The 23078-nt window shown below is 41.4% G+C and overlaps 1 protein-coding gene across 2 annotated transcripts in view; it reads left to right on the top strand.

Annotated features, from left to right (window-relative positions):
- Setbp1 (SET binding protein 1) overlaps positions 1–23078 on the top strand; it is a 356080-nt gene that overhangs the window by 298999 nt on the left and 34003 nt on the right. For both annotated transcript variants that reach the window (XM_052742636.1, XM_052742637.1), the window contains exon 5: positions 20408–20578. In XM_052742636.1, the coding sequence (XP_052598596.1) occupies positions 20408–20578 (171 nt within the window). The remainder of the gene's footprint in view (positions 1–20407; positions 20579–23078) is intronic.

The raw sequence follows: 23078 nt of genomic DNA, 5'->3' as shown, positions 1-23078 counted from the left end.
AAGTCAAGTTCTACCGTCCTTCTGTTACATGGGAACAGCACATTTCAACGGGAGGTAAACAGTGATAGTGTCCTGTAGATTAAAACACATTAATAAATATGCTCTTGTTTTACTGGAAAACTTAATTTAGCTTCCTGTTAGCATCTGAGCTAGTAGCTGCTTAGTTAATTCCCCCTTGGCACTTCCTCAGGGGACAAACACAGAGGGAATTCAGTGTCTAGTTCTTCAGGCTAGACTCTCGCTTCTGCTTGCATGCTTCCAAATTCAGACTCTAGTTGAGATGAGAAAATATGAATTATTTACTCTCTCTATCTCGGGATCTCAGTTTCCTCCTTTTTAAAGTGGGAATGAATATAAGGCCTCAGCAAATGGGTCATAGTAAGTGGGAAATGGATCACCGAGAAATGGAAGTGATTTGATTTTGTCTGGCCTTTCTGCCTGGCCATCAAGTATCTAAATAGCATCTGGAATTCCAGGACTAGAAGAGGAGGCTGCAGGCAGGTAACTTAAGTCTCCACATGCTCTTTAGGTTCCAGATCACATAGTGTACAAGTGGCTTTGAGCATGGCCAGGGAAGGAAAGAAGGAGCTGGGATTGCCTCCACACTGAGGTAGGAGCAGACATAAGGGCTAAATGTGAAGCAACAGATGACCAATCTTTTCTACTTCATTCCTAGAATTCTTAGAAAAAAAGGGTTGCTCCAAGTCATATCTCTCTGTGCTTCTAGATTTATGAATTAGCTGCTGCTGATTGGGCTGAATTTATCTTTGTTGATCTCATCATGGAACCTTTACCTATGAATCTAATACCACTTAATACATGTAAAAGGCCTAGCTTTAACTGTGACACAGATGCACTGGCTTTTCTTGGGTGACTGAGAACACGGCTTGAACAGTCAGCTGTGCATCATGCCTGTTATGATTGCTGAAAGAATATAACAAAGAATGTGTATTAGTTCACACTTCGCGCACCTGCTAATCTGCCTTTCTCAACATTTCCCAACAACAAGCAAATGTAAGAGGAAAGGCGGCAAGCAAAGTGGTTGGCGGCAAAATGATGCTGTGGAAACAAATGGGTTGAAGAGAGAAAAAGAGTCTAAATATCACAGACCCGTGCCCATAATTCAGGGAGAATTACAAGAGTTGATCCATGGTATGAAGACATGACTTTCTTGAGTTTGGAGCTTTTATAGAACACATGAAATTCCCTCTAATTACCATGGGAGAAGAATCATTTGTATTTTGCACTTAACCTGAGGTCCCCAAATCCCCAGCTACTGGGGTCTCCTCCAGCTCCTGGATTCTGACTCCTGTAAGCAGGCAAGCTCTCTGAGGCTTCTGTAGGATGTCTACTGCGGTCCAGGTGTGGCACTGACGGTGTCGGCTCGTTTACTCTGCTTCAACAATTAGCTTGAGCTCCTGCCGAGTTTCATAGGAGCTGGACTGGTGGGGATGGCGGCGAGGTGGGTGGGGGGATTCTCTCGTACATACTATTTTAGGGAAACCTGTAATTGAATCTCCTTTCTGCAGCTGCTGTGGCAAAGCAGGATGGCAGGTACAGTGACAGGGAAAAATTGCTCCCAGGGAACAGGGTGAGAAAAGCCGAAGAGCAATCGGGAAACCAAGAGCAAAGTCCCTGCCCTCCAGTGAAGCCATGGCCAGGCATGAGAGGGGAGCTGGGGGAGAGCAGGGCCCCTCTGGCCCCACCCACAAAGGGCTAGCCGCTCACAGTGCCCGTGGAGGCAGACCCCTCTATATCTCCATTCTCTCTCCACCACGGCTTGTAAGTATTAGCCTGATGTTGTTTACTTCTTCTCCCAATCTCTCTAAGGAATATGATTCACACGTTTTCAGATTTATTTGAACAAAATGCAATAAATATGCTGCTTCAATTTTAACTGCTGGCCTGTAGCCAGGGTTTTTAATGAATCTGGCCTGTGCTACTGAACTGTTCGAGGATCTCCAGGGCTCTGGGCACTGGGAGATTATACACAGTGGTTTGCACACACGTACGCATGGAGATACACACACACACACACACACACACACACACACGCACGCACGCACGCACATACACGCACACACACACAGCTCTCACACACCCCAATTCCTATTCCCTGGGGGCCAGTGACTCACAGTCAACTGCAGGTTTTTTTAGCGCAGAGTCTAGTTAAAATTAGCTGGGGTCTGCATTGTTCAACAAGAGGAAGAAGAGTCCTTGTCTTCTTTCATGGCTGCATGCAAATGACATCTTTAAACAGCCACCCCACCCCCTTCGAATTGCTGGGCTGACCCCCCAAAAGCCTCCATCATCAGCTTCTTCCCTTCTTCCTTTGTTTTCTTGCTAATGGTCAGTAGAGCAGGCCCAGCCTGTGGGGACTCCCATATGAAAACAGCTGGCTATGGGGATTTAATGTGGAGATAAAAGGATCCTGAATTGATTTTCACCACAACCAAATAGTCTGTGTAGCAGGAATCTCACAATACCACCACAAGTCTGTGCTGTGGGCATTAGAGAGGTGTGGAGACATAGGCGGGAATGGGGGTCCTGCACTGTTTCTCAGAATGTGGGAGAAGGGAATAAACAAGACCAACAGCAAACTCAGATGCCTTTCCCAGACCGTCCAGAAAACGTGTCCTGCACAGAGAGGAACTACAGAATCTGCAGACTGTGTCCCCCAGGTGGCCCTACTCCTTCTGACTTCAGAAACGTATCCTTGAGAATCCGGGGTCCCAGCGTCGAGTGTAGGACCGCTGCTCTAACAGTGTAGTTGACTTCTGAGAATCTTGTCCTCCTGAGGGTATGTGGGATGGCCTCAGTGGTCCTTGCAGCCCTGATGTTCTGTTATCCTGACATCTGGGCTGTGGAATTCCAGTGGTTCTTCTCCACCATGTTTTACCCTAGTGGTATTTCAGAATTAAGACTTTCACAGCTAAACTCTCCTCATTTTTTTTTTTTTGTTTTCCTGAAATGAAAAAATAAATAGCTTTTTTTTTCTTTTCTGATTCCTGAAACATAAAGCACCATGCCTCCCCCTGTATAATATTCTTCAATTGCAAAATACTTCTTATATAGTCTGGAAAAATGGACCATCTTGCTTCAGCTTTAAACAGTAATGTTCATGGTGTAGTTTGTGTTCTAGTGAATTGCTCTTCCAATGCCCTTCCGAAACACTGCTGTAGTTCAGTGAAACATGAGTTTGTTGACTATGTGATTGCTGGTGAGACCCTCTCAGAAACACACGTACAATATGGCTACAGACTCTTCTTATGTTAATAATTATCTTATTAGGAAGTCAAAATTTCTGTGAGGTATAATAATGTTAATAACTATATGCCTCCTAGGAGACAAGTGGCATATTAACTACTTAATCGTCCCCCTCCCTTTCATTTAAGCCTTGCATCAAAATGCTTGAGATATCTCTTTTTAGTCTTACTTTTTAACAGATAGAGAATCTAAGGCTGAATTTGTTTGTGAAAATCAGGACGCTACTCAATGCATCTGACTGGTCCTGAGAGTTTAAACTGTCATATAGTCAAGCTAATTAAAGGGTGGTGCTCCAGTAGAGGTCAAGGGTGTAGAAGCGCTGAGTGAGGAAGATTGTCTAATGGGAGTGTGCAAGGAGTAGCCAAGGATGACAGAGGGGAGACACCAGTCCACACGTGAGAAAAAAAGAGTATGATTGCGGATGAGGATGCTATTAGGAACCCTGAAGACCACAGTCAGCCTCTCCCGGTCTTCTTTCCTAATGCAAGAGCCTTTGATGAGACCTGAAAGAGAAAAAGCCTCCTACCTGCCCAAACCAGGAACCTAGGAGCTCTCAACTCTGGGTGTTCTTCAAATAAATTTCTGGCTTGTGGAAAAGCTGCCCTCAGATAACTTTGATTATTTAGAAAAACACATTCCTCTTGTTACATAACCAAGGCTGGAAAAATCATGTTTTACTGTCAGTTTTATTACTCAGGAAATGTAATAATTTCCAGGTTTGAGAAATGCAGTAGGACGTTTTATTTTCCTTGACAAATAGAAATTAAATAGTTTCTATTTATCCTGTATAACATGTTGTTCTGAAATATGTATATATAGCAGGATGGTTAAATCAAGCTGAATAGCATATCCATTAGCTCACAGACTTGGAATTTTTGTAAGGACATTTTTGAAAATTTTCTTTTAAATAATACATTTGCTTTATTGACATTTCCTGACCACTTCATTTGCTCTATGGCTCTTGATTTCAGCTTGAGGAGTCTAACTCCTGGGCTCATGTCAGTCCTGGCTGCCTTTTATTAGTTCTGAGTTCATGAGGGTTTCCATAGTTGTGGCTTATTTGCACATTTTTTAGGTTCATTTTTAATAATTTTTCATACAATATATTTTATATTCTTCCCCTTCCCCCAACTCTTCCCATATCCTCCCTACTTTTTTTTTTTTTTGGTTTTTCGAGACAGGGTTTCTCTGTGTAGCTTTGCGCCTTTCCTGGATCTCAATCCGTAGACCAGGCTGGCCTCGAACTCACAAAGATCCGCCTGCCTCTGCCTCCCGAGTGCTGGGATTAAAGGCGTGTGCCACCACCGCCCGGCCCTCCCTACTTTCTTACCCACACATCTTCATGTTCTTTCTCTCTCAAAAACAACAGCAAAAAAAAAAAAAAACTTAAAAAAAAAGACAAAAGATAGCAAAACAAAACAGCAAGTATACAAAAAATCATGGAGTCTGTTTTGTGTTAGCCAACTGCTCCTGGGCATGAGGCTTTCCATGGAGTGTGGTTGATGTTGTACCCATTGAGACTCAGCTGGAGAAAACTAATTTTCCCCTTCCCCAGCAGCTATCAGTTGAAAATACCTTTTTGGTTAGAGGTGGGACTTTGTGTCTACTTCCAGATTTTGGTTAGAGGTGGGACTTTGTGTCTACTTCCGGATTTTGTCTAATTTAAAGCTGCGCAGTGTTTTTGCATGTTGTCACGGTCCCTATGAGTTCATATGTACATTGGTCCTGTTCTTTCTGGACATCACTGTTCTTTTGGAGTCATCTACCACCTGTGGCTCTTAGAACCTTTCCACCTCCTCTTCTACATAGATCTTGGGTTGTGAGAGGAGGGGATTGATAAAGACATTCCATTTAGGACTGAATTCTCGAAAGTCTCCCACTTTCTGTACATTGTCCAGTTCTGGGTCTCTGTTCATATTATGTACCGCAAAAAGAAGCTTCTCTGATGAGGGTTGGGTGAGGCACTGACATGCGGGTATAGCGCTATGTCATTCATAGCCATTTTATTGCTATGTTTATTTAGCAAAAGAATAGTGGTAGTTTTTGGTTTGGTTTGGTTTTGGTTTTCTCCCTAGGGCCTATAACCTATCTAATATCCTGGCTACTTTAGCAGGGTCAAGTGGATTCTTTCTCATGAAGTGGAGCATAAATCCAAATGAAAAAGTGCTTGGTTACAATGATTTCCATACTTGTGACCTATTTATACGTTTCTTAAGTTTAGGGGGGTGGGAATCAGATTCTTCAACTTCTTAGTCCAAATTAGGACATTTTTTTTCCCTAGAGAAAATGAAGAAACAAGCCACTTAAAGACAAGGATTATTTCCCTTCACCTTTGCCTAAAGGACCTACATAGGAACTACCTCTGTTCTCCCTGATACTGCCAGGTCTCCAGACACTGCCATACCAAGATATATTTCTAATGTCCTTGGGAGAGAAAGTCTGCCTCAAAGAAGTTACAGCACAAAGACTTTCATTTGAATTCCTGGGAACACTAAGTTGTTGTAAGAACCCAAACAGCCTCATTTTCCTCATCCATAAAATATGGTTGGTGTATATTAGTGTTCTGGGATATTATATTAAAGGTGATACATGTAATCCTCTCTAAATTCTATGAGGAAACCATGGGCAGTTAGTTGGCCCTGAGATAACCACAAAGATTTTATTAGGAAATGGCTTCCCCTCTAAGGCACCCCTAAGGCACCCCTGAGGCATGACTTTTTATCACTAGGTAGAACCTACATGTCTATAATTTAAAATAAATAACAAACAAACAAACAAAGCAAGCTCAGGCAAGACTGGACTACTTTCACGTCTTCCTTTGTGACCATAAACTATACAATGAACAGCATCCAAAGTCATTCCCACCAGCATGATCTAATGCATCCCTGGGCAGCGTGCAAAATGTTCATGTAACACAGGTGCTAAGGGGGCCATTCACTGTCGGATACCCATCTATAGCTTTGAGTGTTTGTGTGTTGCACTCATCGTGGTGTCCATTATCCCTGCTTCTCCAGTGGATAGAGGAAGTTGAGTTGATAGGACTTGTCACTGGTACTGTGATGGCCATCACTGCCTTGCCCTTTGCCAGGTTTATACTAATGCTTCCTCATCCCTATATTGTTTGACAGTGGTGTGGATGGTCTCAAGGTCCTCCAGAGTCTTTTTTCACTACGGTTGCTCAATAGATGTGTGGGTAAAGAAATGGACAAGTGAGTGACTATATGAATGGTCACGACGTGTCAGTGCAGTACTATCCATCGATTACTTGCACTCAACACACCATGAGAATTGAATTGATAAAGTAATGCAGTTTGGGATTTGTATTATCAACTGTCTCGACTATTTTCAACAACTTACAAGATGGCGTCATTTACAGCTATAGTGTACTTGACTCTTGAAGAGTTGACAATAACCAAGTGTAGTGGGGCACACCTTTAATCCCAATACTGGAGAGGCAGAGGCAGAAGGATTTCTATGAGTTTAAGACCAGCTTGGTCTACACAATGGGTTTCAGGCCAGACAGTAATATATAATGAGACTCTGTTCAAAAATAAAAAAATAAATAATTGATGTTGGTCCTCCATAGAAATCAGATGCCTTTCCTTCCTATCACCATTTGCCTCATTAAACTACTTGTTTGGTGTCTATATATTGTTCACTCACCAATGAAATATCTACTCCCAGTCACTATTGTATTCAGCTGTCACCGCTTTCCAAAATCTCTTCTTTTCCGTCCTGTGTTCCAAGATTTCTTAATCTGAGATTTGATGTTTGCATAAAGTCCTTCAAAAACTGTGAATACCTAGCCTGTGAAGTCAGGAAGCAACATCGGAAATCCCACTACCGATTGATAAGAATCCACACAGGCAGAGCACACAGACAGGCAGCGGTTTATCTTAAGGATGTGCTCTGGCTTGCTCAAGCCCTTATCTGCCATGTTCTGCAAGCAGTGAGCTAGCTTAATACACACAAAAGATTTTTTTTTACAAAACCATGACTTCAATATGGAATTAGGTGTCTTCTGACCAAGAACCTTAACTTACACCTCAATATTTCCCCCATTAAGCTTAGAAAGGAACTTCTAAGGCAAGAAGTGTAGAGAGAACAGAGAAGAGAGAAAGCAAATAGGTTAGCCTCTTCATCGGAGATTTAATTTCTGGCCTAGATTTACAAAGGTTTTACATCTGATGATCACATCCTCAGACCCACAGGGGACAGCTTTTGTCCCTTGAACCCAACTTGTGCAATAAAAGACAAGCCATTACAACTCCATGCCCAGGTGTATCTATAGAGCAATGCTTCCTAACTACTCACTACCCCAGCTCTTTGTACCATCGCAAACTGGGTACAAGCCACCTCATCTACGACATTTCACCCTCCCACCCACTCAGAAAACCTGCATGCGAACCACAGGTATGCTTTTCCTAAACACACCTTCATTTTTCACTTTGTTGATTTCTGTGTCTTGTTCCTTCTCCCCAGAATTTCTGCCATGCCCCCTCTGCCAAGGCTTCCAGCTGGTTTAAGACCCAAGTCAGATGTCATGTCTCAGTGATGTCCTCCCTGCTCCAATGGAGAAGTCACTCCTTATCTGTAAAGCCACACCCCCTATATCTGAACCTTGTGGTACTTATCACAAAATCTTATCACATCAATGGCTCTACATTTTCCTTTGGCACTTTAGAACAGGAATTTGTCTTTGAACCTTCATATTTAGGTCTAAGGTAAAGGTAAACTGCTCATTGCTTGATGGAGTAATGGGAATCCCTGAAAAGACTCACTCACTAGCTTAGACAGCTGCGGTTTGAACCTTAGTAACAGAAGAACAGAGCTCAGCCTTTAACCATGTTAAAATGCCCCTCCTCCATAAAAATTATCTCACTGTTCACACTGTAGCCTTTACTATGGTATCTACATTAATGTAAATTCTTATTCTGTCTTTTTTCCTAGACAGGGTTTCTCTGTGTAGCCTGGATGTCCTGGAACTTACATTATATATGTTTGTATTGAACCTAAACAATAAATAATTCCATTATTTAACTAATACATTAGAATATACTAGTTAAAATCGCAGCAGTAAATCTCTAGCTTGGTCCCAGGGGGAGGGGAAGGTAATGTGAGTGGTCTTTTCCATTCAGGGTAGATTGTTATTTTTATTTAAATTTCTCATTTCTGAATCTTATTTCTTCAAGTAGGCAGTCAGCTTCCCTAAGAGTGGACTGTTCTTACGTGTTGAGGACCCCCCAGAGGACCTGGAATTGCTGTGTTCACAGTAGGCGAGAAAACTCCTCTGGCTGAATAACACATGAACAAAACTGTTTTCCATCAGCTAGCAATTTACTGAAAATGTAGCATCAAGTTAAATATTTGGGAGTTAACACAACTTTACTTCCTGGGGCCTCTGCTTTCAAATAGGATGGCTGAGATGGGGCAGTTGCATGGCCAACAAGTCTTCCTCAGGTTGTGAGCATTTCCACAAGTCCTTTGGTAGCAGCTTCCAACCTAATTGCCTTCGGTTTCTGCCCCCTGTGCTGAAGACTGAACCCAGGGACCCACACATGCTGGGTGATTCCTTTGCAACATCCCAGGTTCCCTAGACCTACCCCCCTAGCTGGCCTATTCTGAGCATGTTCTCTGCCACAGCCACCGAGTAAGCATTTCACAGGCATTATCAGTTTAATCCCTATCACAACCTTCCAAGGGAGATAGTTTATTAAACTTTTTTTTCTTACAAAGTAGGGAAAGTGAAGCTTTAAAAGGTTAAATCATTTAAACGAGGTCAACCACCTAGTTAAGTGATAGCGAGTGGATTTTTAACCAAGGTCCCTCCGGCTGTAGGGTCACAATCTTATCCCCAGCTTAAATCTCCTTTCCCTTGAAGTGGTTTATTCCCAATTATGGGCTCACACATTTGGATTCCGCTTCCTGCATGAAACGTTCCTCTCTTCATATCTTTGCCTTCTCTTCCTCCATTCAGCCCCTCCTTTCTCTGAGGTAAAGCTTATAAATTGTCACCGATGCTTTTTATTGTGAGCTAACATCCCATGCTCCCCTCTCCAACCCCTATGACCTTGAATAGTTGGAGACTGCTTCTGGGGATGTGTTGGTTCCCTTCTTGAATGTCAGATTGTCTTTGGAGCTCCTTGGTCGTCCAAACGGAGCCCGGAGTACAGAAGTTCCTGTTACCTTTCCTCTGTCATGACAGGGCTCCGGGTAATGAAACTGACTCCTGTCACTCTTTGAATGCAAAATGTAATAATCTCTTCGCTAGTGCCAAGCCTCTGCATAACAGTTTCCCCTATGCTCTCAACTGTAACCACAGGTTCTTCATCCACACTGGCTACATCTGGAAGTCCCCCTACTATTTTCTGCATGACTTAAAGACCTCCCTAAATATGTCAACTACTGAAACACTTCCCTTTTATCTTAAACCATACTATCACTCATGCTACAATATGAAGATGTGTTATCAGTTAGCACTGCGCACCACAGAGTAATTTGAATCAGTGCAGGCATCCCTCTAATCAAACTTACTTTAGACCACTTTGGGGGCTAGGCAGTACTAGAATTACCTTAGAAGACGGTTGAGAAAATGCATTGCATTCATTTCTTGAACAGGGCCTTGCAGAATCAACCAAGTACAAAGCAATGTTGAGATGCATTTAACCTCATTAGTTTCCGGAGGACCGACTACCTCCAATCCATCAGAGTTGAGCTACATTAGCGAGACTCAACTATTTCCAAATCTCATTTACATAATGGATGAGATGTGAAATGAACCCGATGCAAGAGGAGCCACCCAGAGGCACTAAAGTTTATCACAATATGTAAGAATTCTTTTAGATCATTGCGTTAAATTCCCACTAACAAGATAACAAATTAATTGCCTTTATTACTGGACTAGCCCAAAGTCTATTGAGTAGAGTATCAACCTAGAAAAGCAGCTGGGGTTCCACGGATAGGCAGAAGGGGTAAGTATGGGAAGAGGGTGAGCATTTCCTTGATTTTTCTCTTTCCCCTTTAAGAAATTCCAGGCACCTCTGTAATCTGATGGTGGACTTTGGCTTTATTAGTGAGGTAGGCAAGGATGAGTAAATCAACTGTATCAGACAAGCCTCGGGACATCCAGAAATTGATCATTCTGCCGAAATAAGCACTCTGTGTTTATTAGCTGGGAGTTCATCGCTGTCGTTTCTCCTCATCCAATTCCTAAGAGATTTCAAAGCCATCATCATGGTATTACTCGTCGAACTGAACTACTAGAGATAAAGATTAGGAGATCTATCTAATGACGGTTCTGAGGTTCTGTGATTCTGTTGGTTTTTTTTGCTTCCTTTCTTCTATTGCAAAGAAGAGAGCCTTCCTGGTCTTTGTATAGATATACACACCTGCAGACAATCACAGTGTGTTTGTATCCAGGAAGATGAATTCAAATAGTGGAATAAAGTAGATGATTTTAAGAAATTCTTTAAAGGTCGTAAAACAGTGAATTTTTCTTTGCTGTCCATAAAGAGGTGACCACTTAACAGAGGGAATATATGTTACATTGATTTCCCCAGCAAGAGACAATGGGCAGTGTTACACTGAGAATAATTAGATTCAATCATCACGTTTATAATTAAAACCTCCATCAATGATTAGACATCTAGATATGGCCAGGAGAATGACTGCATACAAAACTGATCTCTCACAAACCAGTAAATGTGCATTTATCTATTTGTACCTATATTTATAAACACACATCACTAAGCTCCTGATATCAAGCTTTTCCTCAGTGTGCCTTCTAAATAAGCAGTAATCAAAATGCAAATTAGGTGACCCAGTTAGCAGCACATGGAGATCTGTGTTGCCACCCAGATGTGCTGTACAACTGTGTGCTCTCGAAGTAGAAGGAAAGACACCACAAAAGATGCTTACACTAACTGACGCTGATTCAAAGCCCTGCACATTCTGGAGACACCAGAAAAGAATCTTCCAGAAACAATGGCCCTCTAGGGTATATCACAACTACTGTTGTTTGTTTGGTCTGTTTCTAAGCTGCCCTGTGAATATAGACTCACAAGCATGCACCAGGGGGCCAAGAAAACTTGTTCTGTGAAGTTCGAATCTTCAACCCTTGAAGCACATAGCCAGCATGCTGGACTGAGATGATGAGAGGGTATTTTGCTGCAATCAGAGGACAAATGTGTTTGGTTTGCTAGTGTGCAACACTGGGTAAAACAAATTGCTTTCTCTCAGCGGGGTAGGGCCCAACTGATTTCCATCCAAAAGAAGCTACTTTGCCTTACTTGACCGAGGTCCCTGTGTATTCTTCAACAGCTTATTGCAAAGCTTTATACACAGTTCAGTAGTAAAATTGTAACTGACCTGCTCTCCAAGGATATCAAGAATATACTAGAAGCATTGTACTATTAAATTGGTTTTAATTACATGTGTGGATTTGTTCCTCCCTTGTTATTACCTTTTGTAAATCCCCTTATTATATTTTCCATAGAACAGGCAACCCTATTGTCTGCATTTTTTAAAACATGGGTGAAATTACATCAGCATTACATTCGTTTTAATTGCCCTTTGTCCTTTTGTGGTGTGCATGATGTGTGTGTGTGTGTGTGTGTGTGTGTGTGTGTGTGTGTGTGTGTATGTGTGTATGTGTGTGTGAATTTAGATAAGGATTTATGTCGGAACTCCTGTGAATCATAATCAGGATGCAGAATTTGTTCTCTGTCTATATGTTATTCTTTTAAAAAGATCTGATGTCTGAGCTATAGGATGATTCCAAAGCCTCGTAACTTGGAATGTTTCTTTGCAGTTTTGGTAGTAGCTTTGTCTTCTGGATGGTATCCCTGAACATTTACAGAAATCCCCTTTCTGCTTGCAAAACTTTTCCACTACAAGACCAAGAGAGACTAATTCTGCATCATTGTAACGTAGTCATAAAGTAAAATACACTTTCGTGTAAGCCTGTCTACAATTACAAAAGATGCAAATGGTTCCCCTTTCAGTCCATTTATGAACTTCTAAAGCAAGAGAGGTAAGAACAAATCATACTGTTCTGAAGTTTCTCTGACATGTGAAAGCTTAGAATCGGAACAATGGACTAGAATAGATTCTGGCCAAAGGGAAGAAGCAGAAGCATCCCTAACAGTATCCAACTTCATCCAGCAAGTGTGGGGAAGAGCCAGTGGCTCATAATTCCGGTCTCTTATTTCTCATCTTATCAACATACTTACCTCTAATGTGATTTATCGACTATACATAATCACTGAACAATTTATTTGTGTCAGTTTTATGCTGGAAATACATTTTTAAAAGGCTGAAGTCAATGCATCCTAAGGATTTGAAACTGTGCAGGGCACAAACATAACTTAAACATGAGGAGTGAGTTTTAAAGAGCGTGTGTGTGTGTGTGTGTGTGTGTGTGTGTGTGTGTGTGTGTGGCTAAGAGAGAAATCGTTGACATAATGAATACTTGGGAAGGTGAGGCACTGTAATAAGGGTGTTTTTGCACTAATATTAGATTTCCCTCGTTATTGCAACAAATTTCTACAAACTTAGTGGTTTAAATAAGGAAAATGTTTCATATGACATTATTGGAAATCAGAAGTCCAAAGTGGGTCTCCCTGAGCCAAACTCAAGAGTAGGTTATATCCTGGAAGCCATAGTGGAGTGATTTCTTGGTTTGTTTGGTTTTTTTTTTTTTTTTTTTTGGAAAGGCATCTGCATTCCTTAGCCTGTGGCCTCCTTTCTTGTGTCTTAAAAGCCAGTGGCAAAGCTTCTACCCCAATCCCCCTGTCATCACGTGTATTTCTTCGTGTTCCTTACCATATTGCTCTCTTGTGATTACGTTGTGGCCATTTGGATAAATACATACATTTTCCCAGCTAGCTGATTAGAAGTGGCCATGCTAGCTGTCTTCAACCTTTAGTTCTCTTTTGCATTGTTACAGAAAATGTATACAGGTTCTAGGAATTAGGATGCCGATGGTTGTTTAGGGAAGAAATAAAAATGGTTTTATACTGGAAGAGAGGAAGTCATCCCCTGTCTTCCTCTCTACCGGTATAAAACCTGCTTATTTCTCACGATGACCTCATTTAAGTGACAAAGAAACCAAGGCACAGAGCTAACATGACTCCCTCCACAGTCACACAGCTAGAAATGCTGTGAGGTATTACTCTAGAAAATGTATTTTTACTTCTACATTATGTCAAACAGTGAATTTTAGATATTAAGAATTTGTGGTTTAATTAGTGAAAGCAACTTTCAAAAGGTTTGGGCCTTGAAGAATAGGTGTGTGGATTGTATTTATTTATCCATTCAACAAATCATTTTAAGTAGCTCATATCTATTAAACTAAGTCACAAGGAGCCAAAAGAAAGGCATGATTTTTCACTGTTAGTATTTTGTAGACACCTAGAAGAACTGGCAGAGAATAAAGAAATAATTACAGGTCAAGACCTGGGTCCTATGTCAGAAGTATGCACAGTGAAACAGCAGACTGGGGAAGAAATGCTAAGTCCACCTGACTACAGATAGGCATTGGAGTTTTCTCTGCTGCCTTTCTCGATACGTCACCCTGTGTTTATTTTATATATAACTTGTGTGAAAACATCTCTCAGTTACAGAAAGAAGTATGGTTTTGCTTCTGTTCTTATCATTTTCTTACTCTACCTGGCTGTCTCTCCACTTGCAGTTACTGGATTCTATCCACATTTCAAGACCTTTGAGTGTATGTCTATTGTAAAAAGGTGATCCTGTTCAAGCAGAGTTAAAGTCACAGAACTAATGGTGTCTGGCCCAGGCATCCTCCTCAGGAGCTGCATATCAGTAAATAGATTGGAGGTGCAGCCTCTCAGAGACCATGTAGATTTTCTTGGCCTTCTGATTCACAGTAGACTCACCTGGCCACCTATCTTGTCAAGCTGATCAGTTTTGTTTGCTTGTTTTATCTCATTCTCCTTGGCTAAATAAACTACCTCTGTAAGATGTCAAACTTGCAAGTTCTGGTAGTTACCTCTGAAGTAATTGCTGGCTTCATAGAATTGATTCTAGGCCTGCTGAATAGTATTATACTTAAGAGTGACCTTGCCTAAAATGAAGTAAAACTTGTCTGGCACAAAATGAGTGATGACAACGTCATACCTGTTGAATGGGTTGTTTGGTGTCTGTGGACACCTTGCTTGAAAAACAGCTTGTATTCCTCTCTTCAAGACCTGAGGCCCCAAGGCATCTGTACCCAGGAGCCATGTCTTCTAATTTCCAAAGTTCGCTCTTTACAAAACTCAAGATCCATGAAGCTATATCCACCTGAATGTGATGCCCCTTTTCTAACGATGTCATATGAATAGTAGAAATTCTGCCTCATGATGGCTAATATCCACAAGCCCTTTACTCCTTGCCCTCATAAAAACTAATGGCTACCCTTTGCCCTACAGAAATCATTAGAGCATAACTCCTTTAGGAAATGGAAACTTCATTTTGACCAGTGCCCTACTGCCAGCAAGACAGATATTTGCTAAGTACTTGTGAGTTAATGATCAGCATGAGGCAACAAATAAATGAATAAAACTTTGGGGTCAGAGAAATGGCTCAGCCGGTGGAGACAGTTGCCATGCATATCGCACATCTCACCACAACCCATGTAAAAGTGGAAAGTAAGAATCAACTCCGTAAAGTTGTTCTCTGATGTCTTTGGCATGTACATGCACACGCATAGACACACACAAACATGTGCACACATACACCCACACATACATGCACATGCATAATACCAAGTATAAAGAAAATTTTAACTAAATAAAATAAAGCTTACTGAGTTTGGCACACGTACACACAAATATGATGTCATCGAGCTTAAGGCGTTCTAGAACTGCATTCAGTTTCTTCTGTAACATAAATTCCCACGGTTGTCCATGAGTAAAGTCCATTTCCATACTACATAGGAGAGAAACAGTAGAATTTTAATTGGCAACTGGTAAATTAAAAAGTGAATGAGTGTTAAAGTCTTAAAACCCAAAAGATGGAGCATTGAGAAATTAAAAGAGCTTTGAACTGAAACATGGACTTTAGCGTCACTTCATTCACATGCATGGTCTATAAGCATGGGTTAGTCATCTGGTTCTTTTTGCCTCTGTTTGCTCGCTGGTGGATTGATTGGAGGGCTTCCCATGTACATCTTACCATCCACAAACAGCATATTGCGTGTCAAAAATGTTTGCAAAAATTAAAAGCTACTAAACTGCTCAATGGATTTTAATTCCCCATTCATACCAAACTCTGTATTCTGCAGACTAGGTACAGGTCTGGGAGGTGATAGAAAGGGACAACCATCCCAGTGACATTACTTCCATCCCACCATACCAGCATAGACATCAGCTGCAAGAAGCTCCTGAATTTGCAATTTTTGGAATTTGCAAATTAATTGAGCTATTCAGCAAGCCTACAGGAGTCAAGTTCCACCTGCCAGATACAAAGCTCTCTACAGTAGATGTACCAAAATGAAATGGGTGGGATCCATCCATGATGAGTTGAAAGCTCCTTAAGGAAGCCATGTAGAGGACCCAACAGTGAGTTGATGTCTCCAGATTCTGTCACCTCTGCCATTGTGTGATTTTAGAACAATCATATGACCTGTCTCAAACCTCTGCTTTCTCATCTACTAGAAAGGGGAGTGTACAGTAGACATCCCATGAAGGGCGTTTATTTGTTTGTTCCCCGTAAAAAAATGCAAAATGAGCGATAACTAGCTTTATGAACTTGAGAGCAACATACAAATTCTTAAGAGGAGGTTGAGTTTTACTTGCCAAGGTCACAAAGCTCATTAAAGGGATCCTGAGAAAGTCAGTCACCATAGGCCCTGCTTTCCACAATGACCCTTGTGACCTTGAATAACCTGAGGAAGAGGTAATTGAGCAGCAACATCTACTTCAGAAGGAAGAGAATCAAAATATTGAAGCTATTGACTCACCCGTAAGGCAGTAAACAGTGCTTTGGTCCCTGACCTTTCCGCATCCTGGGGCAGTCAATAACCTGGTCACTGGATTTTGATTGGGAGTAGTTTAACCTTGAACTGAGCTCCAAGTAACCAAGGCAACAGGAAGTCAGTTTCTGCATCTCAGGAGAAGAATCCATAAATCAAGTCCCTAATGCAAACATGGGGTACAGGTGGAGGCTTGAGGGAATAAGTGGTCTGAGAAATTACCCTTGAAAACTAGCGGCTGTCCCTTGGGAAACTCTAGCATAGCCACAAAGAGTTGGTAAAAACTTATCAATAGAGGTCAACAGGTTTTTGTGAAATATTTTCATATAAGTAACTTACATTTCTCCCAGGTCTGTCTTTGAATTATGAGCAGATGTTAGATTAAGGAAGTTATCACTGCCAGTCTTTCTACCTTTGAAAACACACTGGCCTCTAGAAATGTAAACATCAGTGTACTCTGATGTTGAAGCGTTAAGGTGCAGGGGCAGTCAGAACTCATCTACCCAGAATGTCCTTTGTACAGACTGCCTATTGAATTTAAAAGGTAACCCTTCCCAGAGGCGAACCACTGCCTTTTCACATGTTCCCATGTCAACAAGGTAGTTTTCAGTGGCCCAATCTGTGCAAAACTCTGGTTGGTTTTTTTGTTTTGTTTTGTTTTGATTTAATAATCAATTTCCTGCCTCAAAAATCCCTGTTCCTATGAACAGAGAGAGAAGCCGGGCCCGGTTTGGGAAGAAGCTCTCCAAATGTCCCACCGTGGATCATCTGCTGTCACTAGATTGAAAGGAAAAGAACTCTTACTTCGGCCACCTGCACAATGTCATTTCCCAAGGGGCAGCTCCCTTCTCCTACTCCATGCTCTCCAGACCTCTGCTCTCAGAAGGAGTGATAGCCTTTGTTTAAAGTTTATCTGATAGTCTTGTCCATGTATGCTATTTCTGCCAGTCCATCATCCCTTCAAAATCCAAAAACAACCAAGGAAAACATCAGGGCTAGTCTCCTTTTCCTTTCCTTAAATATGGTTTCAAAAGTTGACAATTCCTAAATTGTCTAGGGTTTTTGCAGAAGCTAAACAGTGATCATCTGAATGACAGAGTGTTTTCAGTGTCATTTTATTGCATTTAGCATAGTCTGTATCATAAACACTTGAGTGGCAAAGTATACCCAGCAGGGGCATGATCAGACCAACTCTAATGAGATGATGTGGACTGAGACTAATTTAGATTGTAAACATTTGCATGAAAATGGGTACAACTGAAATGACTGGGTATCCGTTCGTTCCCAAGTGAGGGTTAAATATTCGTCTACTAGTCCCGTTTATTGCCTCCATTCCCCAAACACATCATAATTTAAATAGAAAGGTATCTCTTTAACCTGCATCGGCAGGTACGAAGATGGCTTGTCAGTGATTTTTTTTTTTCCAAAGCGGCAGTTGTTCAATGTACTGAATGCTGATAGCTTAGAGTTCCAAAGTGTGTTTGGAAGGAACCCTGTTGAGGTCCTGCAGCAAACAAAAATGGGGGCTTTGTTTTGTTTTGTTCCCTGTCTGCTGTCCCTGTGATCAGACCTGTTAGCAGCCACAAGGCACATTGGACATTCTACCTCAGTATCGTGCTCTAAGACTTTTCTAGATTTTTTCTCCTCAGACTCTCTTTTCTCGATGGAAAAGGAAAGTTAATACATGTTTGTAGTTTCAAAAATATTAGTAGTTGCTAGAAATAATGGCTCATACCTATAATCCCAACTCTTGGGAGGCTGAGACAGGAGGATTACCACCTGAGTTATAGGCCAGCTTAGGCTACATAGTGAGTTCCAGAACAGCCTGGACTACAGAGTGAGACCTTTCCCCTCCTTTAACATATACCTGTATCACATATGTATAATATATCATATGATATACATAGAACAGTAAAGTCAAGGCTAAGAAGAAAAGGGGAACTCTTCCTAATCCCTACTTCTTGTACTCCACCAATCCCTGACCCCCCTTCTTTAGAGTAATTTTTGCTCACTATTTGGATAGACATTTGCACACATGACTATAACTGCCCTGGGTGCTGTGCTTTGTCTATCTTAAGCACACCTACTTAATTTGATGCTCATAGGGCACACTGCACACCTTTGTGTATCTTTATGGATGTGCCTTGTAATATTGTTACCAGAGAACTTGACATTTGTCTCTTTCTGTCTTCAAAATACTCTGAAACGCAAGATCAGAAAAGTGCAGAAATTGTATTAGTCCCGGTATCTTAAGCAAGAGTTGATGAGATGAGAATGGAGAGTAGAAGGAGGGTAGCAGGGGATAAAACAAGACGTTGGCATGACCCACTCTCTGGGTGCCTTCAGGTGTGTCGTCCAGTTGTGGAATAAGGCTTGTGTCCTCAGCATGAAGCATACTGTGATGGACTTGAACTGTGCTCAGTGTTAGTATGGTCCAATGGCTTTAGCATTTTGATCCTGGCTTTAGCATTTTGCAACTGGAGATATCCAACTCTACCTAAGACCAGGAGGACTTGATTCAATTTTCCCTTAAGCTCCCCCAAAAGGGTGTTCTTCTCGTCTGTAAAATTGAGAAAATGGTAATAGCCATGGTCATCCCTCACTGAATTGCCATGAAGTCAAAGTGATTAAAGGGGATCTCACTGTGGTGATTAAGATAGCATTGCCCAAGGAAGGGACTGCATTACTCAGGCTGGTTACGATGGGAAAAAAATCGTGTCAAGAATGACTGACAAAACCCAATTTGTGATTGTTGGCCACAGCCTACAGATGGAGGAAGCCTGAATAGATGGCCATTTGACATGGATCAGGCCCACTCAACCCACTAGGCTTAGACATGGTTTACAGCTGGGGATATAGATAGGTGTCCATAAATCCTTAACCATATCAGAAAAGAGAACTGAACCTCTACTTACTGGTTCAAATTGCTTCTGAGGAAGTCATGGGCTATATTTATCTCCATATCTATAATAATATGGATAGACACTCACACATTAGCACTAACCGTAGAAATTTGCAGAGCGTGGAGTGTGTCCTGGAACTCATTCTAAGTGTTTAACATTTCCACTCACTGGATGCTCACCACACCTTACAAAGTTCTGTCATTGTCCCACTTTTTAAGTTAACCATAAAAACTCAAGTTTAAAACTATGAACTTAAATGTTAATTGACATTAAATTACATTAAGTAACTTGTTCTTCGTGATAGCTTGGAAATGCCAGAGCTGGGAAACAGGATCCAGATTAAGAAACAGGGGTCCAGAATAGCCCATAAGAGTCTATCATGAGCTGCAAAATCCTAATCACATGACCTGTGATACTTGTCAAGTCCTGACACTCAGAGTCCTCCAAATCAGCTGTTAAATCCAATCTGCCATGATACTCCTCAGCCTCTAGCCATCACTATTTTACATTTAAGTCATTTTTTTAACTTCCACAAATGGGAGAATATCATATTTCTAGTCTAGGCATTTTGTTGGAAATGACAAAATTTCATTCATTTTGATGTGTGAATGATATTCCTAGCATGCCCCGTTTTCTTTATCCATTCAGCCATTTGTGAACACCTAAGATAATTATCTATCTGGATCCCATTCCTTGCTACCTATTATTTTGCTTGTTCTCTTCTCTTCACCAAGAATGGCTTTCCCTCAGCCTCACAGTTCTGCATGAGCTCTACTTAGTGTCTCTTTCAATGCTGATCTTATAACTATAGACTCTCCACAGCATCTAGAATGAATAATGCACAAGCCCACAGGAATTGGCTACACAGTGTTTTCTTCTCCAATAGTCTCTTCTTCCTAGCTGAGTGAGATGGGAGCCTCAGTAGGGTAGGAATTGAGTGAATTACCCTTCATACTCCGGTCAGTGTAATCTCTGTGAAGATGTGCTTCTTGATCCTCAGAAGGCTAATGGATACCTGATACATTATACTGCTTCATTACATATGTGTGGGCCTCATATCTAGGCATCCATTCTAGAAAGCCCTTAGTCCTGACCTCACCCTCAAACTAGCCATGGCTATTTTTCTTTTAAGTATTCTATTTCCTTTCTTTTTGCATCTGAAAGAGGACAAGCGTTTGGACTATTTACTCAGATCATGTTCAGGTTTGATGATGGTTGTCCCTCTGTTCCTACTACAGGTTCTGGGCTTATTGTTTTTCAGGGATGCCAAGTCCCCACTTAAGAGTGGACCAGACGGCAGCACACAGCAAGAGCGAGGGCTCAGTGTCCACCATGATGGCCAGGAAGAAGCCAACCACAGTGGACAGTGTTGCAATTCCTTCAGGCCCGGTATTATCTCTCCTTGCTGCATCTGCAGCGACGTCAGATGCAGGTGAGTACTTTTCACATACTGAAGACAGACACTAAAGAAGTCCTCTAGTCATGGGGGTCAATGACATCCCAATACAGTGTATACTTGTGTGAAACTGTCAAAAACCAAACTGAAGGTACAATACAAACGTCCCGGTAATAAATCTAATAAGTAAATAAAAGTCAGCACTGAACACCATGGTGAATGTCTGTAATCCCAGCGCTCAGAAAGCAAAGACAAGAGGATCAGAAGTTCAAGGTCATCCTCCACTATTTACTGAGTTTAAATAAACAAACAAGTAAATAAACTTGTAATAACAAGGACCAGGGGCTGAGAGTGTGACTCAGTGGTAAAGTACTTGTCTGATATGCACAGGTCCCATCCATACTGTCAAAAAATTTAATTGGTTAATTAATTTAAAGTAATTGCAGGTTGAGTATCTCTAATCAGAAATGCTGTGCCCAGAAGTGATTGAGAATGCAGTGTGTGGGCCATTTGCATATACATGTTAAGATATTCAACAATTTTATTTGGAACTTCTAAAGAAGCAAATTTGAGACAGTAGATAACAAACTCATCTATCCTTTAAAGTCCTTCTCACCAAGCTGTCTTTGTTCAGTAACACTGTACATCAGCAGGGCATGGTCCTTCTCATCCGCCCAAATGGTCATGTGTCAATCAACTGTCTTTACTGTCTGTCAGCACAACTGGGAAAGCAGGTCATGGCTGAATGTGAGGTGACTCAGTCCCAAACCACCAAAAGCAGGTGCCAGAACCAAAACAACTTGTGGTGGTGCCACTAGTTGTCATCATCGCCAAGTGAGTGCTGGGAAGAAAGCCTCACTTCTGTCACGGTGCAGATCTGCTGTTACCCTGAAGCTAAGGATAAGGTGCCTCATGTTCTTACCTCAAAGAAATTTTAATAAGTTAAAAATGTTAAGGGAAAAGGCAACTAGAAAAATCGAAGAAAACCTTTAAGGATCTCTTTGAAAATAAATATTTAAGGGTTGCATGTGGCACACGTCCAAGGCCCTCCCTGCCACCACACACCAGGAAAAACAAAATGCATATATCTATTGAGATATCTTAAGTATGAGGACAAATGAAATTCATTTACATTTCATATATACTTCATAGACTGTTTTGATTATTTTATTTTAAGAATTTCATAAATTAGTACCCTGTATTTTCAATGTATCTACTCCTCCTCCCAGGTCTCCCCCATATTCTCCTCTCAAATACGTGTTCTCTTTTTCATAATTTGTTATTATGTGTGTATGTGCATATGTGTGTGTTCTATTAAGTCTAATTACTGTTGCATACATATATACAATATATACATGCATAAACATGTGTGCATATGTATGTATATATTTATGTGTGTATATATGTATGTATGTGAATGTAGGGTTGACCCACTTGGGCATGGGCAGTCTATCAAAGGCCTGTCCCTGAAGAAAACTGGCTGTCATTCACTCTCCCACCATCTGCCCGTAGCTCTCCACCTAGAGAAGGGGCCTTGTGATTCCTTCCTCTCCATGCTGGGATGTTGGCTAGTGTGGTCTTGTGCAGGCAACCATATTGTTTAGAGATCTTGAGTGTAACACCTCTGTCGTGTCCAGAAGACACTGTATTGTAGTTATCCTTCCAGTCCTCTGGCTATTACAGTCTTTCTGTCGCCTCTTCCATGATGTTCCCTGAGCCTTGGCTATGGGTGATGTTATCCATGTGCCATTTGGTGATGGGCAATTCAGTCGCTTATTCTCTGTACTTTAAATAGTTGTGGATCATGATAGTAGCCTCCATCTGCTGCAGGGGGAAGTTTCTTTGATGAAGAGTGAGAGCTTCACTTATCTAAGGCTGTAAGCATAAATATTTCGAAGACTGAATCGGTGTAACAAAATGGTAGTAGTGGGTTCTCATGTATGGTCGACGACCCTTTCAGTCATGGGTTCTTGGCTAGGTTTACAATACTATTCTTGAGTTCCTTCTATTGAGTGGAGTCTTAAGTCCATAAGACAGATCTTGATTAATCCCAACATATTGGTGAAAGAATCCACTGCTGGTCGTATCTTGCCCAGCTGATCAGTATAGCAGTTTGAAGGTTTGCAGCTGGATAGGACTGGTGAAAACTTTTCTCCCTGGCAGCTATTATAGCACCTTCCAATAGTAGAAGAGCTAGCTATCGGGGAGGAGGCTTCCAGAGCAGGACCAGCTTGACTTCGCCAAGTCCTGTGACCAAAGTGTATGATGTCTTAAGCAAGAGAGTCTTACTGTCCAATTCTGGCAGGCAACCAAGAGTGATGACAATAATCTAAATTGTTTGGGGGTCACACAGACCCTTCTCGGTGAACATTTGAACCTCTCCTGTCACTGAGATTGTGTTTGATAATTATATGGCTTCTGGGTGGTGCGGAGTCATTATAGGATTTCATTTTTCTTTTCATATAATTCTAATGTATATATGTACCCCATTCATTACCCATTCATCAGTTGAAGGACATTTAGAATGTGTCTATTT

Source organism: Peromyscus californicus, unplaced genomic scaffold, assembly GCF_007827085.1.
Source record: "Peromyscus californicus insignis strain IS unplaced genomic scaffold, ASM782708v3 Scaffold_17__1_contigs__length_78620276, whole genome shotgun sequence".
NCBI classification, from domain to species: Eukaryota; Metazoa; Chordata; class Mammalia; order Rodentia; family Cricetidae; genus Peromyscus; species Peromyscus californicus.
The sequence above is the reverse complement of the archived record's forward strand: the minus strand, read 5'-3'. Positions and strand labels throughout refer to the sequence as shown.